Below are 22404 nucleotides of genomic sequence, written 5' to 3'. Positions count from 1 at the left end.
TCCATTTAAATATAATGGATAAAAAAAACTACAAAAGCCCCCAAGAAGGGTAATTTAAATGGGTTGTCCATCATAATAAAAGTTGAATATCATTATCCACCTAAATTGTGTAAGGTGCATAACTGCATAATGATTGATCAATCAAAGAAATAGCTATTATAGTTTCTTTTTTCCATTCAAACTTAAAAAAAAAAAAAAAGTTCAACATCAATGCTTTCATGCATTTGAATTTCCTAGAAAATCAAAGCAGAAAATGTTTTGGTGGTTTTAGAGGTTGAAAAAAATATAATTAGAACCAAATGGTTTGACTTATTTAAAAAGAATGAACTAGTTTCAATAAATAGCATAGCATAAGAGAATGACAACTAAGCATTTCATAAGAAGATTAATACTAAATCATGATTTTTGCAAGATAATGCTCTTCCAAGCAACCTCATAGTCCGATGCAAATGCATTTCAGTGTCATTCTCATTTCTAAGCCCATGGTGAAATTAATGTTCTTGGTGATGCACTTCTTGCTGTTCAAGATCATAAGTGCCTACAAAAATTCCTTGTGATGAAAGTTTGTTTTGGTTTCACTTGCAACTTCTTCAGAAAGGTGTTGATCGAAGCTTGATATTTGTTCGTGTTCTCACTTTTGTAGCTTTTGCTTTGTTGTTTTTTCTTGTCTTTCTTCTTCTATTGTGACCCAAGGTGTATTTTTTCTTATGTACTAATTGTTTTATTTTAATATAAAATTTGACTTATATTAAAAAAATCATAAATTTTTAAGAAAATTAAAATTTTTAGTGCTAAAATGAAGAAGGATGAATATTGAATTAAAAATTTAAGTTATGAAATTTAACTCTCTTTTTTTTATGAAATTCTTAGTTGTCACTCTCCCTAGCAAAATAAAAGAATCCAAAATATGAGTAAATTTAGAAAGTAATTTAGATACCTGTCTGTATAAATTTATTATTAATTTACTCTCATTTCTATAGGTTTTTTTTTAAACTCATGTCTATCAGTTTTTAATAGACTTAAATTTAGATTGAACAATCCTAAGAAAATATGACCGGTTACTTTTCACCAAATTTTTTATTTGAGGGAGTTAATATCAACCTCAAAATACTTAGTATGAGTTATAATTAGCCTTCCCTTTAGAAAATTTCCAACGAAATAAGTAAAATTAGTTTTCAAACTGTCATCAACATGGAGCCTTCAGGCCAAAAAAATAAACATGGAGTTCATACAACTAGTCCCTAATCCTATTTATAAATTACTTCCTACATATTTAGTTTAAATTAAAAAAATATTAAAACTTATTAACTCTAAAAATTTATTTTTTTAAATTTTATCCTATTAAATATACATTTTTATAAAACATATTTTTCTTTCTAATATTTAATGGAAGGTAAAAAAAATATTGATAAAATTTTACTAACGTGAATTATTAAATGTAATTCAAAAAAATTCTCTCTTTTTACCTATAAGAGGGGGTAAATAAGATAGATATTTATGCATTAATTACGGAATCCAATATGTGTATATACAATCGGAACATGATAAAATTGACTTGAGGCTAAACTACATTAAACTTTCCCTCAAGTCAAGTCAAATATGTGAAACAGCCCTCATCTTCAAAAATTTAAAAATTGCACCCTTAATTTTTAGATCTTGACCATTAATCTCTGCTATTAAAATCATCATTAAATTTAACTAATTGCATGCCTCATTGGACTATTTAAAATTAAAATTATCCGGAAGATGACAAGTAATTTGTTATATTTTATTAATTTATTCCAACTTAATTTACTCACGGACAATTGAGTGATGTGACATGCATTTGATTACAGTTAATGATCATTGTAACGGCAAGAGATTAATGGTCAAAATCTGAAAGTTATTGAGGGTGATTCCTAAACTTTCAAAGAGGTTATATGCGTCTAACCTAAAATTGAGGTGAGTTTCGTGTACTTTGGCCATGATTTTAAGAAAGACTTTTTATCATCTAATTTTCATTAAAAAAATATGACAATAAACAATCAATCATGAAAATCATCAAAGTTCATAACATAAAATTGCAGAGCCTCCAATGCAATGTATCTATTTTAAGTTCATGTGACCTTGAACTCAACTTCAATATCCAACCAAAAAAAGCAGTGTAGGAACATGACATGTCACACCCATTCACGAATTTAGCCAATCGAAAACATTGGGTGAAGTTGGCAGTCTTGCTGTCAGAACCTCAACACCTGTCTGCGTTACCTAAACCAGGGAAAAAAAAAAGAGTAAATCAACCTTTACGCCCCGACCTTCTTTTATTTTTCAAAAGAATCCTTCTAGAATTTTTTTTTTCCAAATATGTTCCTCCTATTTACAACTCAGTTAAAATAAATATCACACTAGTTCCCATTACAGGGTTCCTTTTAAAAAGATTTTTTTCTTAATATAAAGCACTTGATTGGGAATTAATTGTGTTTTTCTGAAATTACCCCTATTTAACGCATCAAATTTAAAAATGTAAAGCAAATTTAAAAATTTTCATTTAAATAGCGGTAAGATTGGAAGTTTACTCTATTTTGAAACAAAATTAATAACTTAATCACCTCTCCTTAGTTTTCATGTAGTAGTTAGAAATGTCTTATAATAAAACATGAAAAGAATATATAAAATAAAACATTATGATCCTCACTGATCATGTTAGAACTCAGAAAACACATGCATGAAATTCGTAAGTTTATGAATCTGCGCTTACCAGAAGTGTGTGTTCAAAATTGAGCACTGCGTTTGCCATCTGCAGTAACAGCAGTCCATCCATCAGGCCACATTCTATCGCGCCAAACACCTGTTCAGAAAATTCTGTCAAGAGTTTGAAGAAAAGGGTACACTTTTGGGGAAAATTAATCCTTCTTTTTTTTTTTTTTTGCCAGAGGCGTAAATTAATCATTAAATTAGCGAGCAAAAGGTACCTGCATTAATCATTGGTTCGATTGTGAAGGTCTGTCCAGCCTTCATCACACCAACTGCTTTATTTCCTGAAAAAAACTGTTAAGGTTGACCTTTGACAGAATATTGCGGGGGAAGTTTAAGAAAATAGATTAAAAGCATTCCATAATGCCATTGTCAAGTGGCAGCATTATCCAAATTAAGCAAGAGACTCTGAAACAAATATCAAAGAAAGCCACGAAAAGAATGTTATGAGGCCTAAAATCCGAAGTATTGTGTTCAACAGAGACCAAAAAAGGATGTCTGATAAACAAAGAAAATAGCGAACAGATAAGTTTAAAGAGGCTGATAAGTGACAAGCAAGATTTCCGAGTTTTTGGCTTAGCTGGCATAAATAATTGAGACAAAAAAAAGCTGTCCCTTTGAAAATATTTTTCTCTGCCTATCAACTAGTCTCTTTTGATTCAAATAATTCCTGCACAGCTAAGTAAAATATCAGAAGATTCAGAATGCATTTTTCAATACATGTTTTCCACATTCCTGCATGCGATAAGGATACTTCCATAATGGGGAATATTTGGTGCACAATGGAAGAGCTCTCCAATTCCATGGCCACAATATGATTTTACCTTTAAAGAGGGAAAGGGAAGAGTGACAAAACATTAATAGCTTCCAGCCAATCAAGCAAAGATAATCAAACACATTAGGTTTTAACAAAAACTATGGCATTACCACAGAGAAACCAGACATTGAGGCGTGACGATTAATAACTTCACCAATCTCACGAAATCTCACTCCAGGTTTCACTGAAGTTTTTGAGAAAAGAAGAATTAGAAACAGGTAATTGAATTTTTTACACATCAACCAATGCTTACAAGACTAAGCATGCAGAAATTTCTCCCAACTCCTAACCAATTAAAAACATGGTGAACTTTGACATAACTTCAAATGACAATTTACATAATTATGGTTATCACTACTTTTTCCAAACGATGCTTGCACAGTAAAGTTATCAGACAAGTTTTAAACATTGGTAAGTGGATGGAGCATCCTAAAAATTTTCTATATAAAATACAAATTAAATCATGACTTTACTGGCAGCTGCAAATGTAAGGCTTATAGCTTTACTCAAAAGCAGTACGCATAAGAGCAATCAGACAGTTTAAAAATTAAATGCAAAACACAACTAAGTTAGCAATATATTAGAATATTTTAAAACATTCAAAGACTAAAGAAAACACTAATCACACCTAAATTATAATTGCACGTCAATTTAGAAGAGAAGAGGTAAGGTTCGTTAACAAAAGTAATATGTTCCCAAATCAGTTAGATATTAATGTCTCTATCAACGAGAACCAAGTCTTTACTTTCAACAGTATTGCTCATAAGACATCATAGAAAAAGTAGAGGATGGGGAAAATCCCAAGCCTACTAAAATCTAGAACTTATAATATCTAGAGTCAAATCAGAGAGTTGAGAGTTGAAATTCAATGGACAAATACCAATTGATATTGCTTTATCCAGGCACTCATATGTGCACTGGACAGCCGGCGAGATTCTTCATCAACATTTCCAACGAAGTATGTTTCATTAAGATCAGCTGCATAACAACTCTAAGATTAACCAATCATGGAATCTTTTGTTTAAAAGTTGAAAGTGTGTCACAAAACAAATGGACATTAGTCAACTCACCATGAACTCCCTTATAGTACACAGTGACATCACCATTTTACAATATCACCATCCTCAAGCTTCCTGTAGAGTAAGCATATATTGGTGAAAGTTCTCAAGTTAATATATTTATTTACCGGTAATGATCTAGAAAAGGACCAAGCCAAAAGACATAGTAAACTCGGGCAATTAGTTTTGCAGAACCTTCTATGTCAAGAAAATACATGCGTGTGCACCCACACGCATCAACTCATCTAAAAGAAACAATACCTTGGTATTGAAGCCATTTGAATGCAAAACCACCAAGGATCATATGGACTTTTTGGGGTGAAAAGTATAACATTAAAAAATATATTTCTTAAAATTTTTGTCACATTTAGAACCATGTTTATGGAATTAATTCTATACTTAATGAATGCATATTTATACATGAGTTGTTAACTATTGCCAATTAATTGGTGAAGTTTCTCGAAAAAATTCATTGGAATATGTTCTAATCATGGGTTTAGTTGTAAGGTATCTTTTAAGGAGAGGGCAAAGTAATGTTTCACAGTTGAGGAGAAGACTGTTAATTGGGCGGAGGAAATAATAGAAAAAGTGACCCCCAAAACGGAATTTCTTCAGCAAAAGCATAGGACACCCTACCTAGCATCAGGAATTCCATGGCAGATTACTTCATTGACTGACCTGTTAAAAAGAGTGGTACATAACGTTAACAAACATGAAGAAGATGAAGAAAATGAAACAAATACAGAAGGCAAGTACCTACGTGCAGCAAGACTTTGGGAAGAAATGGTAATTCAGAGGAGATGGATAACCTCCTACAATGATAAAAAATACATACAATTACTAACACGACCAGTTATTGATCAGAAAAAAGCCCCAGTAGAGTTAAAAAATGGCATTATATGAGATGAAGATATATAAAGTAAAACAAAGGAATGCATGTTTCACTATGATATTGATAAAATCTGTAGTTATATGCTCCCAGTAGAGTTACAGGATTCCAAAGATATTCCAACCGAAATATAATGCGCTCACTAAAATCAATACCTGCAGCTATAGTTGCCTCATGGACGACCCTATCAATTTCATCAGTGGTCACACCTGGATGGATTGCCCGAGCAGCTGCATCTAAAACCTCCCTTGCAATCTGGAAATCAGCATGGTTCCTTAAGTCAAAAACATATAATTAAGAACACAGCGTAATTATATTTAAAATTTCCCATCATATTTTAGGAACCTGCCAACAAAAGTTCTGCTCTATTAGTTAATATAGCCACTTTAACGGTCTAAAAAAGTAAACAGAGAAAGACTTTTATCACCAGGTGATACAGGAAAAACCAGTTAAGCATTTTTTGTTGAAAAACTTACCTTGGGCACCATTTTTTAAGCATTTTTTGTTTCTTGATCTAGCTTCTGTAATCAGCCAGTCCACTTTCTTAAGCTCAATAAAGTAAAACCACCTGCAGCTATAGTTGCCTCATGGACGACCCTATCAATTTCATCAGTGTCACACCTGGATGGATTGCCCGAGCAGCTGCATCTAAAACCGCCCTTGCAATCTGGAAATCAGCATGGTTCCTTAAGTCAAAAACATATAATTAAGAACACACAGCGTAATTATATTTAAAATTTCCCATCATATTTAGGAACCGGCCAACAAAAGTTCTGCTCTATTAGTTAATATAGCCACTTTAAACGGTCTAAAAAAGTAAACAGAGAAAGACTTTTATCACCAGGTGATACAGGAAAAACCATTAACATTTTTTGTTGAAAAACTTACCTTGGGCACCATTTTTTAAGCATTTTTTGTTTCTTGATCTAGCTTCGGTAATCAGCCAGTCCACTGTCTTAAGCTCAATAAAGTAAAACCATACATTGAATATATAAACCAGAAGGTTCTTATCAGCAGCAAATTTAGCAGTTATCGGCATGAACTAGGATCATATAGATTGTTCAAGCGTATCACAGGATAACAGGTCAAGAATCATTCATCAACAAGTGAAATTGATTCAGATGACCAGGCCATGCGCCTTGAAGTTATTAAATAACAAAGACACCAATCAAGGAGAAAATTTAGCAGTTAGCACACATCCAAAGAGTACATGATTCTGTACTGTAATCAAAGCTGAAAATGAATTTTAGCGTTGGATAAAAAAGTTAGATTTAAAAGAAAACATAGAAAGAGAAAGAACTGCGCCATAAGATAAGAATCTATACAGGGAAACAGGGGGATATAGTCACATACTCGCATGATTCTCTCATTCTCTGATTTGATTTGGAGTTTTAATCTGCAAATAAACAATCAATAACAAATTTATAATGGCAAACTAAAAAAATACCAACAGCGTACTCTAACCTAGTATTGCCAGCAAATGCATCTTAAAAACACTCACCTCAACAATATGCTGCAGATCCACTATTAGGCTCAACTTGGGTATTCCCTGCAAGCAGGTAATAAACAACATGTTTACAAACTACTGAACCTAAGCTAAGTCAATCAGAAGGATGACCTCCAATTATTAGGTTATATGTAGATATGAGGAAAGACGACCAATAACTTACATCATCAGCCCCATCAGGTTTATCAATATGAGCCGGTACAATTTGTTTAGGAGACATGGGATATGGGCCTCAGCGTCCTTATAAAAGCAACAATGAGACTTAGTTTCCACTTCCCAAGTATCAACAAATGAAATTTTTTTAACAAAAATTATATGTATAAGGAGCAAATACAAAGAATTGATAATTTCTTGTTGCGAACATATGGGATGCTCAAACCTATCAAATGCACAGATCTAAAGGAAACATGAGAAAGGCAAAAACAGGAGAACCTGAAGTTCGAAACAGTATATATTGTTTCCAATTTTGAACATAATATTCTGTGATGGTTAACAGATGTGAGATTTATAAAATGCAAAACCAAGTCCGAGTGAATTACCCAGTCCAATCAAAGTGAGGCATCTTGGGAGTTCGAGCCTGCCCTTGTCTTCAAGCAATATAACCACCCTTCACCAAGTGAGTCTGATTTTGTTGCTTGCAGATTGCCTGTCCCAGAAGAAGTTAGCTTTGCCTTCATGTGTACTGATTTGTGTGAACTCCATGAAGCTTTGAAACAATCCTGCGTGCTGTCAAGAGATTTTAAAATTGGCCCCAAAATAAAGGATATTACATTTGAGAAGTAAAAGTAAAATTACAAAACTTGTTTGCATATAACTCTCACAAGCATGTAGAAAGTAGCTATTGTTGGCCATCCTCAACTTTTAAAGTTTCCCAGCAAACCCAAGCCTCTAATTACTAACACAATCTTCTGTAATTAAAATGACTTAAGAAATATTATTAGCCAGCATCAACACTGAAGCGCAAAAATATCCAAGTTCATCTGTTCAAATTGAGGAAACCACAATACGTGAAAACCTCTAAAGTCTACATTATAGATTAAAGAGACTAACAATATTCCGTAACAACCACTGGACACATCAACTTTTTTTTTTAATTTTTTTTATACTCAGGACTTATGGAATGTATCGGCTAATCGGAAAGACAAAGAACTTTCCGCGCAACTTTTATAAAAAATTCTGCAAGAGAACTGTCAGTATAAAAGCTATTTTTAGAGGTTGCTTCACTCTATATCATCCACTCAACTCCATGGCAAAAAAGGACTTGCAAAAGCTGATAAAGCAGTGAACAATTACAAACCAGAAAGCAGCACCTTCGCGAGGCAGCTTTAATTCCATGCATTTTGGACAACCTGAATAGAGTGAAAGAGAAGATTGATTAAACATGATTATTTAAACATCTGCAGTTCAAGAAAAATTTATTTCAGGCTTTTTCCAGGTAGAAACCAAGAAAATCGGAAAATGAAATAAGTACGCCCAGAAATAAGCTACTAGCTCATAGACCTTCAAATGAAATTGATCCATTTCCAAAATAGGTCGACTATAATATATATATATAATTTACTATAGAGATTGCATGAAAATTTAAAAAAGCAATCTAACAAGTTCATCTTTCACTATCCAAGGCTGCTAGGAATTGACTTGAAGATGGCTGCACTTGCTTTCTACTCAGAATTACGAATTGGGGGCAAGAAGTCCATGAACAATCCAATCCTAGGTCCCAAAACCCATGCCGTCAAATACAACACTAAAATCATTCTGCTGGGAATCGCGTCCCCAAAACTTGTTTATCGCATCCAAAAACTTGTTTTAAGATATAATCCATTATCTAATAAGCAGAACTCTTCTCACAATCCCATATAAAACAAGAAGAAGATGCAAAAGGAAGAAAATGGATGGCCAGAGAACTAAAAAGCTGAGCAGCTGCCCAAAAAGATCACGTACTGAAGATGAGCAGGCTTGCCACAGTTAGCACATGAGAGGTGGTCTCAGCAACATCAGCCATGATGTCCCGGGATTTATTCACAGCGAATTCAACCAGGGAAGGCTAGGGCTGCAGAGGGGTACAGAGGTAGCCGAAAACCCAGAGAGAAGCAAAACTTGGACGAATTGATTCCTCTTTAAAAATGCATTAGAATTCGGTTGAGTCAGAGACATGAGACGTGGGAATCAACCCAAAGAAAAGGACAGCAGTATTTATTATGAACTTCTGGGGCAGCATATGTTGAGAGCGCCTGTAGCTCAGTGGATAGAGCGTCTGTTTCCTAAGCAGAAGGTCGTAGGTTTCGACCCCTACCTGGCGCGTATTTTTATCAATTGTTTTGGTCAAATTGACACTAAATGTGGGAAAATCCTTTTTAAGTAATTATTCTTTTAAAAAAATTATTTAAATATTGGACTTACAAATTCCTTTTTAATATTATGAGGTAATATATATAAGATATATATTAAATAAAGATAACAACCAATTTTAAAAAAAAAAATTGCTTAATTATAAGTATTCTTCATAAGTCAAGAATCATTTAATTGAGTGAAATAAACCTTTTCATTGACCCAGGAGTTATGGGTTTAATCCCAGTTGGCCCAAAGAAGCAGGGGATTATAAACCAGAGGAAGTCACATCCAAGGGCTTGAAAAGAAAATTATTCATAAATAAAAATTAATAACAAGTTTTATTAAAAAAATAAGTTCATATTTTAATTGTAACAATAATCTATTTTATTGTAATCCTTACCAAAAATAACTTTATTCTTAAATATTGAATGTGATTCTCCCCCCAAAATAATTAAGTTAGGTGGGCATGTGGGTTAGATAAGTGTTGTGGTGCATTGTAATACACGTTCAAAAAATAACACTACTTTTTATAAAATCAATTGGGATAATGAATCTATTTATCACTCAAATTTACCTCAATTATCAATTTACTTTTTTAAATTTAATTTTTATTAATTGAACTCTTATAGTTTCCTAAATTATCATGATAGTCCTGTAAATTTTAAAATATGAATTAACTCTTAAATTAATACAATGTGTTAATAAAGCATATTAATAACTTAGCATATATATGTAACTAAATGAAAATAAAGTAGACATCAAATCCATTTAAATTTTATTATTACTCCTTCCATTAAAAAAATATAAGGTATTCTTAAGTGAATCTCAATTTCAATAAAGTAGTCATTACTTGTCATCAAGCTAACACTATTTTTTCTATATTTATCTTCATTTAATAGAGTATTTTATTTTAAAATAAATAGAAATTTATTTATTCACATGGGCACTTTGAAAAAAAAAATGTAATAATTACATTTTAAATACTAAAAAATATCTTGTATTTTTTTAATATTTAACCCTTAAAAGTTTCTTACATTTTTTAATGGAAGGAGTAATCACTAATATTACATTTTGTTCTCTTGTTTTAAAAAAATTTTGAGTCTATTTTTTTTCATCTAAGTAATTATACTTTTTTCATTAATTTACATAGGTACCATCAATACTCCCTTGTCCATGGTAATAAATTTTGATAGTTTACCTCCTTAGATTAAATTGATAATTGAGATAAAATTAAAAAACTAAATTAATAAAAATTAAATTTTAAAAAGAATTAATAACTGAAACGGACTTGATAAACTAAAATTTATATTGTCCCCAATCGATTTTTAGGTAATTTATATTGGCCCCAATAGATTTCTAGGTTTGAGAGTCATTATTTATGAATAAGTTGGAACTAAATATAGAAGGAAAAACTACCAATTAAAAACAAATCCTAGTATTCTCTCCCTTATTTTCCTCTAATTTGTCTCCTATCCAAACCAAGCCTTAGACCGGCTAGTTTATCTATAATCATTTTTTATAACAAGTTATCTGTAATCAATTAGACAAACTAATCTTATAAGCCAACCTATCAAATATATAATAAAAAATAAATGATACTAATAAAATTAGATTCATATCAGCTATAATATTAATGCCCTCACTACAAATCATTTATCCAAAATACTAGCGTGACCGAAGTACTTAATTATACAAAAGTACCCAAATAGGACGCTATAATATTGTCCTAGAATCACACACTTTAGGATATATCCAAATAGGCAAAAACAGGAACTAGTTAATAGAATACAATAATACCTAATTTAAGTAATTAACCGGGCGTCATCTTCAAGTTCTACAGGACTTCTACATATAAATTTTAAACACACCGGCTGAGAAGGGCACTCCGGTGGCCGGAATCCACCGGCTTCCGAGCAGAAACTCGTCGACGGAGAACGGCCTAACCTCCGAAGGAGCACGGATCACATGAAAGCCAGGCCATTTCACCCTATTCTGAGTAGAAGCACCAGCACCATTATTCATGTACTCTGCATAATATAAAGTTGATAATGCAAAACCACCACTCCACTCACTCCACTCCAACCTTTAGGATCAATGCAACCATCTAGATCGTTCTTCATGAACAACCGTCCTCGAGTACTTCTTCCATGGCCTTCCCAGGTAGTTTTTCGTCGCTGCTGCTGCTCCGCCGGAGCCAGACGCTGCCGCCCTAACCCTACAGTTCTGGATCACAATTCCGGTGGGTTCGTTCGGGTCGTCCCGTCCCTGTGCTGTGATGAAGTTGGGCTGGTGAGACATTGGTTGCCGGAGGACGATGTCGCAGCTCTGAAAGACAACGGAGGCGTCGCCGAAAATGAAGTCGACGGTGCCGGAAATTATGGAGTCTCTGTAGAACTGACGATTGGAGTGGACGTAGAGTGTGTCTTGGTAGCCTCTGAAGCTGCATCTGTAGAAGACGGAAAGGTCTGAGCTCACTTTCATCGCCACCGCTTGGTGATCTTGTGGACCTGCTCTGTTCTCAATCGTCATGTCTCTTCCCCAGAATCCATCCCCTGATACATCTGCAAGTTCGAAAAAAATCTAGCAATTCAAACACTTCAATCTGAAATGTGAACTTGAAGCTTTAAGATAGAGGAGGAATATGTATATTCAGAGTTTAATTTGTTTTGTTGTTTGTTTGGTTAATTATAAGAATTTATAAGATTAAGGAAAACATAATTTAAATTCTTACACCTTACTGACAGTTTACTATTAATTCTTACACTTTTTTTTATGTAGATATGTTTATCTTTTAGTGTTTTAGATCTCTTTATAAATAAAATATTACACACAAAAAAATAAAATTATAAGAATTTAAAATATTGAAAAGAAAAGTGTAAAGATCTAGAGTTATGTTTTTCTTAAAATTAATATTTACAAACTTTAAATAGTTGTATATATTTATAGAAATTATTTTGTCTCACCGCACAACCCACAAATAATATTATAATTAACATAATATACAAACCTAGTTTACTTGGTCGTCTAATTAAACTTTAATCCATCCTCTTAATTATTACTACTTAAAAATAGCATCAGGTAATAAAAAATGTATATCGTTAATTTTCATTTTTTTCTTGCAAATTAAATATTACATGGGGGGCTATTTTAGTTTAAAACAAAATTATAATATGAAATAAAAACAAAGGGAAATTAAAGACAAGAAATTGTGATTTACATTTGCGTGAAATTCACAAGAATAGGGGAGACAGCCTTTTTTATTTATTTTCTCTTTTTTATCTTCACTTCATAAAATATTCTCTCCGGTCCAATTTATAAATTATTTTTAGCATCAAAATTAAAAAAAACCTTAAATTTTATTAATTTTAGCAATTAAGAAAAACTTTACATTTTATTAATTTTGTTTAAAAATTTAACAAGTTTTTGACTTTATCCCTATTTAATATACACACACTTTACAAATAAAATATTTCAATATTTAATAACTTTATCTAGCATTTAAGATGGATAAAAAGGTAAACATAAACACAATAATAATTGAGTTATCCTATAAATAATATCAAAACAATACTTTTCCTCCTTATAAATAAAACTAGAAGAGTAGGTTTCAATGAAATTCTTAAAACTTAGTGTACATATTATATATAAGAAATTCAATAATTGAGCTGAACTTTGAAAATTATTTAGGGTGCCCTCAAACGTTTTGGCTACTTTATTGGGAGGATCTTAAATTTTGCATTTTGTAGTTAGAATAGATGCCCCACAATCATATTGATCCATGCAGAACAAAACAATATTTCAATTCCAAGTGTAGCAATATGATAAGATTACAGATTCTAGACAAAAACCTATAAGATTGTTATATAGTATCCTTGAGAAATAGAAGTGAACCAAACCTCAAATTGGAGCACATAACATTACCAAACATGTAAGGTCAAAAAACAGAAAAAGAAAAAAAAAAGGAAAAAAGGAAAGGAAAGGAAAGCCACCATAAGTGCAAATTCATAATGTTGTATAAGAATAAATAATAATAAATAGTGAAATATTTTTCCTCATCATAAATGAGTGCCTTTATGACTCTGGAATAGAGGGATGTTAAATTCCTTTGAAAATAGTCTATTCAATGAATCTAACATGTTATTTAATGTATTTCAAATTCAAATGTACTTAAGTAACCAATAAATTAAAATCCAAACAAATGTACTGTCTAACTGAGCTGCCATCTTATAACATTAGGGTGAGTTTAATTAGAGATAGCTCTCTCAAGAATGAAAATTGTAACATCATTCAGCCCTTTATACTTGTTTGTTCTTTGGTCAAATCAATCACAGTCATTTATTTTTCATTATTTATACTGTTAATAAATTATAAAACACAGGAAAAAAAATCTTATTTATAAAGGCTTTTATAATTTCATTTTTATAATTTCGAAAAAAATAATTCATGACCGTAATTAATTACACAAATTAATTAAACAAACATGAGTTTATTTGGGCCAAAAGATAATAAATAAAAAATTATAATATTATTTTTTCAATAAAAAATTAAATAAATATGTTCAAGGATATTCAATTTTCTTAGCAAGATTCTGATATATATATAGTTTTCTATAAAAATTTAATGATAACATTTCGGTTTTTAAAAATAATCTGTATTTTAATTTGCTCTTTGATTTGCTTCCAAAAAAAAATTCGATTTTAAAAAATTTATTGTCATAATTTAATCTTTAAAAAAAATTTAAAAGAAAAGGTTTAAATCATTCAATTTTTAAAGACTGTACTACTCATTCATTTCTAAATCATTAAATTACCAGATCCTTGCCGTGTGAGGTGGCTGAATTAGACTGTTCTTTTCTTTCCAACTTTCAAACTTGAAACTTCAGAAAAAAAAAGTCAAAATCAGGCCAATATGTAACAATTTGACTATAGTAAAATTACATGAACTTTAACTTTGGCTTATGATTAAGCGAATATTATTTTATGACCAAAAAGTATGCATATTATATTTATAATTTTATTAAAATTACCTTTTTTACAAAATGAAATATTTTTTAAAAGTTTATAAATTAATATCACAATTCTCTTTTCTATTGTGTCAGTGAAAAAATTAAATATTATATACTCGAATTTTGTTGATATTACATAAATTTCTATTTTAATTTTTTTAGACATACATTTTCTAAAATGAAAAATATTTTAGTAATTTCTCCTAAGACCATATATATGAGATCTATACATAATCTATTTTTAATATTTTTTAAAAAAATGTTATATAGATAGATATATAAATATATATTGACAAATGTCAATTTGATCAATTCGAGTTGGCTAAGCTTCAACTGGATAAAGCCCTCCGCACCAATTGTTTTTATTATTATTATTATTTACAAAAGTCTAACTCGTGTATATATAATTTAAGAATAAACATAACTTATTTAATGTTCGACAAAACGAAAAGTTCAAATACATTATGCATGCAACAAACTTCAAATTGTGTTATCTAGGAAGATCAAAACAGAACAAAGCAATTAATTAAAATAGTGACATTTTTAAAACTAGCTAGCTAAGATACTTTATATATGCTTTCAAGGCATACTTACTTTTTGCTTTTGGCTTGTTCTTCACAAACAAGTGAAGAGCTTCTCCAAGCAACGTCGTCAAGTTTTTATGCAAACCCTGATGACCAGCTTCCACGTACCCTTTCTCCTCCAACCCTTCCAAACATGTCCTATGATTACTCATTACACTACTTACCCACGTCACAACATCTTCTCGGTCGAAACCAGGCTTCTGATACTGATCCTCCTTCCACAGCACTAACTGATTCAGCCTGTGCTCACTCTCTTCATACAGCTTAGCACAGTCTCTGAGCGCCACACCCAGCTCCGCTGGAGCCACCGCCGACGTTGATGAAAGCATCGAATTGCTAGCGGCACCACTCTGACGACGACTGATCTCAACCCAAGTCTTAGCTTCAAGGACTTGAGTCTGGGCCATCTGAAGCAGCTCCATTTCACGGCGACAGAAGACGGTGGACATAGTGGTGGCCGAGAGCAACAGCAGGAGAAGGACGGAGGCGACGTTGGAGACGGCCATTTTTTGAGATGGAGAGAGTGATGATCGATGATCAATGTACACTGAAAGTGGTGGTCTGGATGGCTGACTTATAGACAGGTGAAGAGAGAGAGAGGGAGGGGCACATGCATGGATGAGAGAGAGAGAGGTTTATGTGTCATTCAATGGGACTGTGTAATGTGTGTCCTACGTGTTTAGATCAGGTAAAACGGTGGAGAAGCAAATGTCATCGTTTATTTTCTGGTTTTTTTGGTTAAAAGTCACCTTGTTTTCTTTCTTCGAGAGAGAGGAACATAATCTATAAGTGGGACTTAACTTTTTGGTTCCTAGATATGAAATGACGATGCTCGTGCCTCTTTGATATATATTTTGCATGGCGACATCTCATAGGGAAAAAAAGTTAGTCCATCACCATTTTCATAATTGAATAACACGGTTGCAATCATGGACTTATGATAAATAAATTAAAGGAAAATGTTAGGGAAGTGCAACTTTCATCTGGCCGGAAATATCAATGTTCTAATAAGTCTTCCACTTGCATAATAATAATAATAATAATTAATCCCTAACAATATGTTATTAAAGACATATATCTCATAAGGTCAATAGGTATGTCTTAGCCCACCAAATTGAAATTGACTACATAAATCTGTAATACTATTAGCTTTATTAAGAACCAACTTTTAATACACACACTAGTGGTGGAGTCAAGATTTTGGTTTTTAAGGAGGTAAATTTTTTTAAAAATTAATAATTAAAAAATAATTAAAAAAGTTAAAAGAATTAATTAACAATTATTTCGTGTTATGATTTTTTTATGTGGTTTTATGTTATAAAGTTGTTAACTCATTATCATTTAAAACTAAAATAAATTTAAAATATCCAGATGAGGAACAAAATATAAAAAGAAAAGGTATAAAATATAAAAACTTATAACCAAAATATGTAATTTTCACAAAATGAGGGGACATATCACATGTGCTCCCCTCACTTTGCATTTAGCAGTAATATTTTTTAAATAAATTCTTCAATAACTTTTTGACTGTTTTTAAGCTTTTCGCTCTTTTTTTGCATAGGACTTAAAAGACTAATCGTTCAATTCTTATCACACTAATTGGAGATATAATTCCATTAAAAAAGTTTCATACTATTTCGGTCCTTCATAACACTACAAAATTAATTAAATTCATGCTCATCAAGAAATGATAATTATATATTTAAAATTATTAAAAATATATAAAATTCCAATTTTTCTCTTAGTCGTCATTAATAATCATATATAAAACATTGTATTCTAAGACCTTAAAAAAAAAAAAAATCTCGAGCTGTTTCATAGTAAGTATCGAAAGGAGTAATTTTTAAGGGACGGATTATAGATTAAGAATCAAATATTCCATAATCTATAGGATTAAGGCCAAATCAAACTACTCTTTGGGTATTCAAATGACACAAAATGTTCGTACCATATGCACGTGGCAATTGAGCATAACCTAACAATGTCACTAACGTGATGATAGAATCAGAAGCAGACGAATATTCAAGCTAGCTCTTGACATGGTTCAGCACATTCTGGAGGCAAAAATACAGGACCGGGATTTTCTACCAAAGATATATGGCTGTATCACTCTATGTTGATCCTCACAACTTTCTTTGCTCTACCACTACTGCTCGTTTCATTGCGGGACACTGATCCTCTGGAGCTTCCTCCATGCTCCAACGATGGGCATGACCAATTTCTCCACATGCGGTTTTCCGTAGGTTCGCCATGGCCAGAACCTATATCATGATCAAGTATGCAATTATTATTATTATTATTATTTTTTAGGGAACTACGACTATATATGTATGATTCTCAAAGAGCTACAGATTAGATAAATGAAATTCTTAATCACTCTTGCTTCAGTTAGTGATTTGGTTCTTGAAAAATCTTTACCAATGAAATTTTTAAAAGTTTCAAAATCACACACAATTACTCCTTTTGGTTTGAAGGATAAACAATATGGTTATGAAATTTTAGGGACTTGGCAAAGATTGAACTCTAGGAATCAAATTGATAATCAAAACAAATTTGAAAGATCAAAAGTTTTACTATCTCAACTATAACAGTGTTAGAACTTGGAATTTTAAAATAATGAGGAAATCATTGTACTTGTTACTTGTTTATTAGACGAGATCTAGTGAGTCAAGGGTATCTATTTTCTTCCTGCGCCTAAAATGTTAGCATAGATAGATATAACTAATGCATCTTGAAATTCACAAGCAGTTATTGACGGCAAAGTGAGGAAATAGAATTTCCAATCTGAACATTATCATTAAATATCAGTGAATTTCATTTCAGCATGTTTAGCAGAAAACACACATTCACACCAAGGGAAGAAAGGAAGCTTACTTTCATTCCAATGCATACCAGATCCTCCTTTCCACCCAGGCAAGTGCCCAATATTATTACCTTTCCATTTTTCCTCAAAGCCTGAAAGCTCATCTGAAATATTAAAAACAAATTAAATAGATTAAACATGGAACACAGTCTCGCCCCTTCATTAAGAAGAAGAAAATCACGGAACACCATCGTACCTTCATTAAGATTGTGCAAAGTCTGCATAGTGTCAATCTTACCATCTGAATTAAGCCTCCTAGTAAATGAATGACCCTACAACAATAATCCACAAGTTCAACAAATGAGAATAAAATTTGGAGAGGAGGGAGAATATGGGAACAAATTCTCAGGCTTTCATTCAAGTTCATGTCATGCACAATATTTTTGATCGAGCTCTTCACAAAAGGAATCAAACATTTATGACAAAAGTTATGGTTACTAGAAGCGTAAAACCTAAGATCAATATACTGATAAGCACCTTATCATGGATTCCTCTGGAAATCCTGTGTGTTGCCTGACCTGTTGTCTTATCAGCTTCTTTGCTTTCCTCAATAACTACCTATATGTCAACGACAGAGAACCCTCATTATTAGTCACAAGAGAGGAAGTTACATAGGTAAAATTAATTAGCCTTGATACAAGTCTCGGATCTAAGATTATGAAAAAGAAAAAAAAATAACAATAATATAATATTGTGGCAATCCAAACCAAAGAGCTTAAACTATATGCTAAAACGGACAAACCTAGACACAAGCAACACAAGTTAACAAAAGTTGACACAGGTTACATACCCCTTCACCTCCTACTTTTCTGGTTCTCGTAGACGCATAGTACTGTCCATCAACACCTCCATATGTAACTCTGCTAGTCTGGAAAGAAAAATTGCCAGGCTTTTGGGTTTCTACCTTGCTATAATCATTCCTGTGAGCCACCTGCTTGAGCTTCTCTCCTAGACATCAAACAGTACAGTACACACTTAGTACAGCAAAAGAATTAAGCTATGACATAATCCTCAAGAAACAGAGAAAGTAATTCACCGTCAGCATCATCATCTGGATGCTCAACAGATGGTTCCATGGTTGATCTAGAATGCTTTTTGTCATCATCTCCAGTTTCAGAGTAATTGGTATCTCCCTCATCATCATCAGAATCTAATTCTTTTATAATCACTCCCTTTTCTTTGTTCATGTTCTGCATATTTCTCGGTGCAGAATTAGGACCAAATATGCTATCAAAGGGGCGAGTGAAAAAAGGATCATCAAACGGATCCCTTCCTCCAAAAAGGTTCGACAGCATTGATCTATGTGATCCAAAGCCGCTAAAGGAATTCATTGATTCAAACATTCTATCACTACTTTCTCTTCTACTCTGCATATCTTCGGCCTAGAGTCTTCACCAAGGAAAAAAAAACTAGTAAGAAAAGCATGTTATGTTTTACATAAAAAAAGGGGGTTATCTCTGTGCCTTCGCAGACTCCAGACACTCAGACAACTACGAAACACCATTAACACGCAACATCAAGTTTATCATATCCAATCCGGTTACATCAATTTAGGACCCATGATTCAACAACATTAAAGATATAGCAGACTTTAAGCCAGGACACAAAAAAAGCAAAAAACAAAAAAAACAAAACAAAACCAAAGAAATTCGCGTGGTTCATTGAAGATCGGGCACTGGAAATGACGAAGACAACACCATAAATCTGCCATAGAGACGCTCATGAAGTTCGGATGATGGAACGAAGCCTAATGCTATAAATTCAAATTCAAATTGCCATAGTCCTAACTCGTGAGGTTGCGGTTACATGATCGTGCTAATAACCGCCATTCGGTTTGGAAGAAAATGAGCGTGAAATAGAACATGAAGAGAAAATGACTTCAGATAAATGGCGGGGAGAGAAATCTTACCTCCAAGACTGTTACAGAATGGAGGGAGATAGAGAAGAGAAAGAACCAGAAATGACTACAACCTTCCGTTTAAAATAAAGGGAGGAATATATATATATATATATATATGGAGAGAACGGATGGGATGTTGACACGTGGACTTTTGGTTGAAGAAGGTACATGAATTTGAATTCATCTGGAAAAGCTGGAAACTTCGGGATTGACCAGGTTTGTTACATTTACTTAGCCCAGGGGGGACTGGATCTTGTTCCTCTTCTCATCGTTGTGTTAAAAAATCATTAAATGAATGAATAAATAAATAAAGGTTAAGATTTAGTATTTTATAAAATTATTAAAATAATAAATAAATAAATATATGAATAGTTCATAACTATAAATTAATGACTAAAATATATAAAACTTTTTAAGTTCAACATCCTTATATATTATTTTCTTTGTTTTTAAAGGTTTAAAATTAACCTCATTGATCTTTTATTTTTGTCAAAAGCACCCTATCATTAATAAGCCTATTATCTTATTAATAAATGAATTTATCATATTAGATTAATGAGATACACATGTCAATATAAGATTTGAATCCTAAACCTCATCATATCAAATTAATGAGATACACATGTCAATATAAAATTTGAATCCTAAACCTCATGTCTAAAAGAAGGTAGCGTTTGTTGCCTTTGGAATAACTTATAATTACAAAAACTTTGATACTCCTTGACACATAGAGAGAATTTTTGTTTTAATCTTATTTATATGATATCTTTACGATTATTATGTCCTTTTTTTTTTTTATCTTTTGTCTTTATTAAATATTGAAAAGATTATTAAATGTTAGTTTATTTTAGTTTTAATATATATTTAACAGAAATTAAATTAAAAACTTGTTAAATTTTTAAATAAAATTAATAAGACTTAATTTTTTTATTTTAATAAAAATGTTAGAAATAATTTATAAATAAAATGAAAAAAGTAAGCCTAACGATACCCTTTCCTTTTTTTTTTTGGGTAACGAGCAATTACCAATAATATCCACTTATTCACCCATATATTTACACTTCTTTTTATATTGGGACAATGACAATCAAGTCCCAAAAAACTAATTTTATACCAGTTAAGTCCCAGGTAATTCTAAAAGCCAATAAAGTCTCATGCTGTTTTTCACAAATCAGAGTTCTTCGATCCCAAATTTCGAATATGAGTTGCAAATTGTTTCTAAGGGAATTGCAAAACTTGGTTTCTCACTTGCAAATTACTGGAGCTTTGTCCCAAAAGATTTAACTCTTCCACGAATTTAATAGTTCTTTGATCCAAAATTTGAAGTACCAGTTGTAAATTGTTTCTAAGGGCATCGCAAAATTTGGTTTTTCACTTGTAAATTACTGGAGCTTTGTCCTAAAGGATTTAACTCTTCAACGAATTTAATAGTTTTTCGATCCAAAATTTAGAGTACCAGTTGCAAATTGTTTCTAAGAGCATTGCAAAATTTGGTTTCTCACTTATAAATTATTGGAGCTTTGTCCTAAAGGATTTAACTCTTCAACGAATTTAATAGTTTTTCGATCCAAAATTTTAAGTATTAGTTGCAAATTGTTTCTAAGGAAATTGCAAAATTTGGATTCTCACTTCTGTCACCGTCGCCAACATTTCCATCTTCTCCTTCAAGTGTTCAACTCTCAGTTGCCGGCTACGCGTGCTGCCCCCAGAAACATCACTCTCCCTTGGCCCAACCAAGCCCTCGTTCACCGTATGGATTAAAGAACGCAAACCCAGAGAACAGAGCTTCGCGTCACACACTAAGACTCGTTCAGGCAGAGAAGAAAATGAGCTTTTACTTGAAGAAGGGTGTTTCGGTCTTTTCCTGTGACATCAAAATACCATTTAAGGACTCTGGGACTTTATTGACCTTTTAAAATTAGTTGAGACTTAACTCGTATAAAATTGATCTTTTGAGACTTTATTGTCATTTTCCCTTTTATATTTACACTCCTTCCCACAAACCCACCACAATACCCTTCACATTAAAAAAATAATAATAATAATACATGGGGTAGCTTTGATTACCTGAAAAATGAACATGGGGTAGTTTCAGTACCCAAAAAAAATAAATAAATAGATAAAACTAAGAGGTTACGCATGTTTCTAATAAACTATTTTTAATAAGAAATTACTATCATTAAAAATATTTTGATCAACATAAATTTATTTATAAATATCTATTTAATTTTCTCACAAAGGAGTCCACCCCAATTTACAAGGAATTAATCCCTAAGTTCATAATAATTGATATATAACATTAATAATAACTACTTCACAATTTTAAAAAAATTATATATCTCTAATTATACTCCCACTAAATGCTTTACAAAAATATCTTAGTTATGGCAATTAAAATTTCAATAAGTTTTTTGCAAAAAATATAATAAATGAAATGTGAATATAATTAAAAAATTATAAAAATCACCAAATACTCTCTCGATTTTAGACCAAACAAGGCATTTTAGAAAATGTACCATGTTATGAGCTAAAGGAGTAATAATTTATCATTGACATTGGATGATCCTTTGAAGTCATCTCATTATTGGTGTGTATGGACCGCTTGGTTAAACTAATAAACCATTAAATCAATATTTTAATTAATTTAATGAAATGCTTTATATATAACCCATTTAAACACATTACAACTATAATTTTAACTATTAACTATTAAACTA

General features: G+C 31.8%; 2 protein-coding genes, 1 non-coding gene and 1 pseudogene across 3 annotated transcripts; 1 reads left to right on the top strand and 3 right to left on the bottom strand.

Annotated features, from left to right (window-relative positions):
- Positions 1-1967: 1967 nt before the first annotated feature.
- Positions 1968-7224, bottom strand: LOC129289891 (methionine aminopeptidase 1A-like; annotated as a pseudogene).
- A 2007-nt stretch (positions 7225-9231) lies between these two features.
- On the top strand, positions 9232-9305 carry TRNAR-CCU (transfer RNA arginine (anticodon CCU)). Its single transcript has one exon. It is a non-coding gene; the product is annotated as a tRNA-Arg (tRNA).
- A 1684-nt stretch (positions 9306-10989) lies between these two features.
- Positions 10990-15645, bottom strand: LOC129289890 (probable pectinesterase/pectinesterase inhibitor 36). The gene is given in 5 exon segments (XM_054926648.1): positions 10990-11405; positions 11408-11458; positions 11460-11915; positions 14198-14211; positions 14935-15645. Coding segments are annotated over 5 exon segments (1242 nt in total). The 5' UTR covers positions 15431-15645; the 3' UTR covers positions 10990-11180.
- Positions 15646-16817: 1172 nt separating this feature from the next.
- LOC129291423 (uncharacterized) lies at positions 16818-19763 on the bottom strand. Its single transcript, XM_054928753.1, has 7 exons — positions 19697-19763; positions 18824-19176; positions 18578-18735; positions 18265-18345; positions 17984-18059; positions 17799-17891; positions 16818-17185 (listed from the first exon to the last, which is right to left on the bottom strand). The coding sequence occupies exons 2-7, from the start codon at positions 19158-19160 to the stop codon at positions 17031-17033; spliced, it is 900 nt and encodes a 299-aa protein (XP_054784728.1). The 5' UTR covers positions 19161-19176; positions 19697-19763; the 3' UTR covers positions 16818-17030.
- Positions 19764-22404: the final 2641 nt, after the last annotated feature.

The sequence above is a fragment of the Prosopis cineraria genome, unplaced genomic scaffold (genome assembly GCF_029017545.1).
Source record: "Prosopis cineraria cultivar Desert tree isolate PC_DT_omini unplaced genomic scaffold, ASM2901754v1 PC13, whole genome shotgun sequence".
NCBI lineage: Eukaryota > Viridiplantae > Streptophyta > Magnoliopsida > Fabales > Fabaceae > Prosopis > Prosopis cineraria.
This window is presented reverse-complemented; position numbering and strand designations above follow the sequence as displayed.

What these genes read in the sequence shown, in the direction of transcription:
- LOC129291423 (XM_054928753.1), bottom strand. Translation starts at nt 19,160, where the DNA reads ATGCAGAGTAGAAGAGAAAGTAGTGATAGAATGTTTGAATCAATGAAT. An exon ending in GAAAAGTAGGAGGTGAAGGG is followed by an intron (nt 18,346 to 18,577) that starts GTATGTAACCTG and finishes GTTGACATATAG; the next exon opens with GTAGTTATTGAGGAAAGCAA. An exon ending in TTTGCACAATCTTAATGAAG is followed by an intron (nt 17,892 to 17,983) that starts GTACGATGGTGT and finishes TTAATATTTCAG; the next exon opens with ATGAGCTTTCAGGCTTTGAG.